This window comes from Taudactylus pleione, unplaced genomic scaffold (assembly GCF_031769625.1).
Source record: "Taudactylus pleione unplaced genomic scaffold, aTauple2 ptg000129l, whole genome shotgun sequence".
Classification (NCBI taxonomy): Eukaryota; Metazoa; Chordata; class Amphibia; order Anura; family Myobatrachidae; genus Taudactylus; species Taudactylus pleione.
The window spans coordinates 14,163,630-14,170,660 of record NW_028284531.1 but is presented as its reverse complement, the minus strand read 5'-3'; the positions used below and the strand labels follow the sequence as shown (position 1 = coordinate 14,170,660).

Genomic DNA, 7,031 nt, shown 5'->3' with positions numbered 1-7,031 from the left:
GGTGAGTGCGATTCATAAAGAAAAGGAAAGCTCAGCTTTCCGTTCCTCTCCTGCGGTACAGATTCGCCATCTGAGGATGATTATTATCTGTACCGCAAGCCGAACAGAGCAGGGAAGTAGCATACTGCTGTCTGCTTGGCACCTACCTCTTTCATATAAGTAATACACATCAAGGATTAGGAGATAGATAGATAGATAGATAGATAGATATATATATATATATATATATATATATACAATCATTGCTTATGTACTTTCTCTGACAAATTTCTTTATTGCTACAATATCCATGAATGCTGCTTTCACATCCTTGTTTCTCAAAGTATAGATAAGCGGATTAAGCATTGGAGTAACTACACTGTAGAACAAAGTGGCCATTTTGTCTTGTTTATGTACATGAGCTGACCCTGGCCTCATATACATAAATATAATGGTGCCATAAAACAATGACACCACAGTAATGTGTGAAGCACAAGTGGAAAAGGCCTTTCTGCGTCCCACAGATGTGCTTATCTTTATTATGTTGGAGATGATGTAGCCATAGGTAATAAGGATAAGGAAAAATGGTCCCATGACCACTAATATAGCACAGAAGAAAATGACAGTCTTATTAAGAGAGACATCCGCACAGGCCAACTCCAGCACAGAAGGTACCTCACAGAAAAAGTGATTTATTACATTGGGACCACAAAAGGGCAACTGTAATGCCAAGACTGTGTGTATTACTGAGTTTATTATGCCGCCAATCCAAGACCCAGCTGCCATTTTAATGCACAAGATGGGATTCATAACAGTGGTGTAGTGTAAGGGGCGGCATATAGCCGCATACCGGTCATAGGCCATTGCTAACAAGAGATAGCACTCTGTCCCTCCTAAAGAGAGAGGGATAAACATCTGGGAGGCACAGCCAGCAAAAGATATGCTTTTCTTTACTGACACAAAATCTGTGAGCATTTTAGGAACAATGCTTGATGTGTACCAAATATCCAAAAAAGATAAGTTGCTCACAAAAAAATACATTGGGGTGTGGAGCCGGAAACTTGCCCTACTGATAATAATAATGATTATGTTACCGAAAACTGATATAACGTAACATGTTAAAATGATCACAAATAAGACAATTTGCATGTTCGGCTGGCTGGTCAGACCAAGAAGGATGAATTCCTCAACCCTGGTGTAGTTCCACGTGGTCATGCCAATAGCAGCAGTCTGGAGATAAAGTAGTACAGTGAAAATGTCATGATAACAAAGTTTATATACAAACAATTATCCTTCTGCCCCTGCACTTAATAAATGTTAAAGTGCATTATTTGCCTAGAGTTAATGGAAGCAGTCTATCTTTTGGGACTGAATCACTTTTCATAAAAATGCATCCTTTCAATATCACTTCACTGGAAATTAGTGCCTCACGACATGGGTTAGCAGCATATCTATCCATCCATCATCTGTGTGTGTTCAGTACACAAGATGGCTGCCTCGACTGTTGCCGACTCACTACAACTTAGTCCTAGTAAAAAGTTTTGCTATCAAATTTTTTCACTCTGTTTACTGTTGTGGTGAAGTGCAGAATGACTTGAGATGTAGGGTAGAGGAATTGTGCAGAAGTGTCTTTTTATATGTAACATCAACATGTATAACTATAAACACTTTATATAGTTGTAAACAAAACATCCCACTTTTTCTGTAGGAGTCTGATTTTGTATTAATGATACAGACTTTGTATTATTATTGCAATATCAATTTGTATAAACAGAAATATGTTGTTATCCACCATTTATTTGCTACTTTGAACTAATACAAGGGCTAAAAATGATTTGTTTAAATGAACCAGACATTTATCGCCTCCTCTGTATCTCCAGGATTCTCCCTTATGCCGGTTACATTATAACCTATTTACTAACAAACTGACATAATTACAATGTGTGTTAAAAAAAAAATCACATTATAGCCATTTATTTTGAATGAAACATAGAAAGAAAATAACCATTTTTTAAACACCTTACATTCTTTGTCCATGTTAGGACTGGTGTTAGACAATTGTCTGTGTTGACTAAGGCTACATTTGAACTTGTGATATTTTATCTGACCTATTGTTTTGTTTCTTCAAAATTGGATGCACATGGGTGAAGCTAACCAACATGCAACTAGTTAGAGCAGCACAAAGTATTTCAGGTCAGCCAATTCATTCTTGGTGTTCTTTAGGCAAATATGTAATAAACATTGCTGTTAATAAGATTGAAGGCACTTTCTGAAAGGGAGGATAAGTGGGTGAGAGATGGAGTTCGGAATCAAAGTATATTATATAACAAATATATCTATATGTAGCAAAATATCAACATCCAGGAAATCTGTGCAATTCCTAAAGATCGCAAATTAGAGATGTATATGACCCAGATGTAAAACACAGATAAATTATTTTTCATGTTATATACTGTTTCATGGAAAATGTGCTTATGGTGGAAAGCCAACACCCACTCCCCCCCCCCCCCCCCACCCCAATAAACATAGAATTACGGGAATAGGTTACTATCAATCTGTGTATTTGAAAAACAGCCCTGCAATGGTTTCAGTAGTGATCCTGAAAATATTCTTATCTTGGATCACTCGAGAAGTGGGGAGGGTAATTGTGTGCAGGATACAGGGGGGTAGTTTAACCCAGGGACTCTACCAGTTGTCCTGTACAGCCTGGGGTGTATCTATAATCGGTGCAGGATGGCCCACCCTGCACCCATATTTTTAATACTTACCTCACCGGAGTCCCATCTTGGCAGTATCAGCGCTGTAAAAAATGGGCGCTGCGACTAGTGCCCAGAGTCTACTGCTGTGGTGCTACGCTCAGTTCGCTGCCGGAGAGAGAGGAGGGGTCCCGGACAGAGACTGCACATGAGCCCCTCCCTCTCTTGATATGCCCCTGTGTACAGTTGTATACTGATATCACAGATTCATGCAATGCAATTCTCTGCCTGTTCAGGGAGTATTGGAGTATAGCAGAGAATACAGAACTATTCTATAGGATTCTGTCTTATTACAGTCTGTGACAAGTCAAAGTACAAATGATCTGTTACTGTTAGTGGCCATGATATTTTCTGTATCACTTTGTAGTTTCTTGTTCTACTTTTGAAATATTATAAAATCATGGTTATTATATGATCATGTTGATGGACAGGGGAAGTAGTAGAATAAATAATTTATCCCTAGAATGAAGTAATAGGGAAATATAAGTCATGCCTTAGTTTATCACATACCACATAGGAGACATTGCAGTCTAATTTGCATTAATCTATTCTATTTCCATCACAGTGCAGCTGGCAAGAGGCGAATGCCTACTAAACTTGTAAAATGAAAACAACATGTAAATTAATCTCCTGGAATATAATCATTTTAAAGGAGTGAATAGTAGTAACTAGAGCTTTGGTGATGACAGATGGCTGGAAGTGAAAGTAAATGGCAAGAAGCATGTACTGTATATCACTAAGCACACCCCATGTAGGAGGACATTAGGTTAGAACCAAATAATCAACACTAAAAATAATTGTTTATTTCAGCATGAATTAAAAGCACCACAGCCAATGTTAAAGGTAGATTGCCATTAAAGCATAACATTTTATAACATAGTGTATAATTTCTAGAAATGTAATAATTTAATCAATTTTATCGATTGAGTTATTTTTTCAAAGAAAATTATAATATCGATGTTTAGTCAACTTCATACGTAAAAATGTTTTCAAATTCCAATGACCAAACTGGTCAAACATGGATACATTTATTTTAGTAGGTTAGCATGCATTGTGCCACACAGCAATGACTGTAAGGACTGAATGGATGGGATCTAATCTCAAATAAGTCATTATATACAGTATGTTGGTACCTTTTAGACAACTGCTGGTTCCATACATTTAATAACCTCCTGTAATGAATCAGTACTTGTAATACCATTAATAGAACCATTGTATTTTTATGCATTGCATTTTGTAACATGCACAGAATAAATATATATCTACAGTTCGCTTTAGTAAAATTCATGTGTGATTTACCTGGTATAATTTCATATACAGCTGATATATATTGTAGAAATACAGTTATATTTAAAATTCTATTTCCTTTTATCCTCCTAGATTCTGAGTTCTTATAAACTCCTTTTCATGTTTGGATATATGTCCAGATGGCTGTTTTAATGCCTTATTGCAATTACAGATCATGTTTAGGTGAACACACAAGGAACAGTGTTTCTCTAACTAGCAACAATTTGTACAACTTCCATGCTCCCCATGACTATTTTTTTAAAACTATAGTTTACACAAGAGATTATGTCCCAAAGTGCAAATAGAACAATTTAACTTTTTACATGATTGCACAAAACTTTGTAAGTTGGTAAAGCTTATTGTTGCTGAGTGTCACGCACTGCAAAGTTGATTGTTGCTGAGTGCTTGGTTTGGTTACATTGCTGTAAGTCTGTGTAATTGGAGGGATGTAATTAACATTGTGAAATCTATTAAAGGAACAGGAGTGGGTGTTATCTGGGGGTGATATTTGGGGTGTGACTTTGGTCTCTCTCTGGCACGGAGTTGTGTGTCTATTATCTGGAGGTTTTAGGGTCTGTGTTCAGTCTTGGTGGGGGGGGGTATTTGGAATGTGGTGGTTTGGGGTTTGTCACAGCAGCTTAAAGGCCTGTTAGTGTTGCGGTCGCTAAGGCTACCATGCATATTGATACCAACAGCGTCCACACAGGTGTAGTGATATACCAATCCCACCGACTTTGGTGGGTATTGTTGTATCCCCATCAGCTGTACCCCAAAAATCATAAGTGGGAAAAAAAAATAGTTTTGCTGGTGTCAACAAAAGTTGTTTTTTTTTTTTTTACTAAAACTGCATAGTAAAGGTAACAGTCCCTTCCTTCCCTATCTCATTTTACAGTCACTTGGTGTGGTGGCAGTTAAGTTCAACTACAGTAGCTTTACTTCAGACCTGGTGTAAAAAAAACAATCATGGATCAGTTTATAGAAGAGCAGGAGCAACCCAGTACTAAAGCTGCCAGTCATAGTACTTCTTCAACATCTGCTATAGAAGGTCAAGGGGAAAGATGGTGTAAAGGGCACCTCAAATCTCAACAGTATTTCACAAGTGTAAATAAAACATCACCTCTGACTATGAAGAAAAAAGTTACTGCCAAAAAAATTAAATTAGCCACCATGCCATACACCACACGCAGTGGCAAGAAAAGGCTCAGAGGAGCATATTTGTGAGTGGTGGGCCTGCTGCCTCTTTCATGCACTAAGAGTCCTATTGTGAAATCAAGGGAAAAACATAGACCAGCATCTTCTGTGACCTTGCATGTACCACCTTCTCACTCTGAGTCTAGATGTATCACAGTTAAAACAGGCAAATAAGTGTACAAAAAAAATACTAAGGCTGAAGAACAAACTGTGTTCACAAACATCACAAATCCCTGAGGAGAGTCTAAGGCTGTCCACGAGTGCTTATGTATGAGTCTGACAATTCTGACTGCTATGTATGAGTCTGACATTTCTGACGGGGGAGATGCACTAAGCCTTGGAGAGTGATAAAGTACTAACAATCACCCCCATGTCAGTTTACAGGCTGTGTTTGAAAAATGACAGGAGCTGATTGGTTGGTACTGTATCACTCTCCACTTTATCACTCTCTAAGGTGTAATGGATCTCCCCCAATCATAGAAAAGCCTCCTTTCACCATTTCTGAAACCTCTGCAAATGTCAGGATGAATGATGTTAAAGTAAGGATGGTGATAGTTTAGACATAGAAATTGAGGATGCTACTTTGGAAGTGCAACAGGATAAGGGGGATATTTATGTATCTGACATTAATGAAGATGTTGATGATGAATATATTGGGCAAGAAGAAGTTGATACAATTCAGGATGAGGATGTTGTTTCTGTCAAAGTAAGTCAGCCACCAGTGGCAAAAGTTCTTAAGGCATTTGTTTCCTTTGTAGAACCAAAGTAAGTAGAGGTAGGGACATTAACCATCTCCTACCTGTTAAGTAATTCACAGCGAGTTCATTCAAATTGGTTATAAAAATCTGTAAAATTATATGACAACAGCAATAGGTCCAGCATCAACTGCCAGCAGCATGGATAGCCACATGCAATCTCTACCACCAACACCTTCATCATCAATCTCATTCGCGAATGGAGGTAGTCCTGCTTCCAATTTGCAAAGGCATACTGACTCCTCCCTTATCCAGGATTCCCAATAAGAATCATTTCATGCTAGAGCTGCAGCTGCTAGGGGTAAATCTTCATCACAGAAAGGGACCAAGAAAAAGACTAGTAGTTTTTTCACACAACAATTGTCTGTGAAACAATTATTTGAAGATGAATGAAGTAAGACAGCCGCCATCCTGTTGCACAATGGATTACTGAAGCCATGACAGATATGTTCGCATTAGATCTGCATCCAATTGCCATCCAATGCATCTGGTTTTAGATGATTAGTTGAGGTCATGTGTCCACGCTACCAAATTCCATCTCGATTCCATTTTACAGCAATTCTTCACCTGTATCGGGATGTTAAGAAAAAGTTCTTTTTTGCTGACAAAATGCCATATAAACTGACTATTCACTTAACTACAGATATGTGGAAAAGCGGTACTGGTCAAATTAAAGATTACATGACTGTAACAGCCGCGACAATGTGTGTTAAACTCTGGTGCACTGCTTCGGGGGTGGGGGCTGCATCTAAGTGCCGCAGCCCCATACCATCTCCGGTGGCTGCAGCAAGTGCTGGTGAGCGCTCCCAGCCAGGGACTGGGAGCAAGACTCCCGGCGCCCAAGCTCCACAGGACTCGGTGCAGGGAGCCGCTTAGTGCTCTATGCTGGGGACTGGGAGGGTTGTTGGAAGCCGCTGCAGCTGGGACAACTGTCCTGGACTGCAGGGCTGAATGATCACACACTGGGAGACCAGAGAAGCCGGCTCCCAGTGCAGCGCTGCAGAATGAACTGTGCACTGACCGCTGGGCACCCCAACACTCCAATGTAGATTGGCCACACATG

At 39.2% G+C, this 7,031-nt stretch overlaps 1 protein-coding gene across 1 annotated transcript; it reads right to left on the bottom strand.

The window, feature by feature from the left end:
• Positions 1 to 246: 246 nt before the first annotated feature.
• Positions 247 to 1,194, bottom strand: LOC148523651 (olfactory receptor 2C3-like). Its single transcript, XM_088473036.1, has one exon. The coding sequence runs from the start codon at positions 1,192 to 1,194 to the stop codon at positions 247 to 249; it is 948 nt and encodes a 315-aa protein (XP_088329162.1).
• Between the last annotated feature and the right edge of the window lie 5,837 nt (positions 1,195 to 7,031).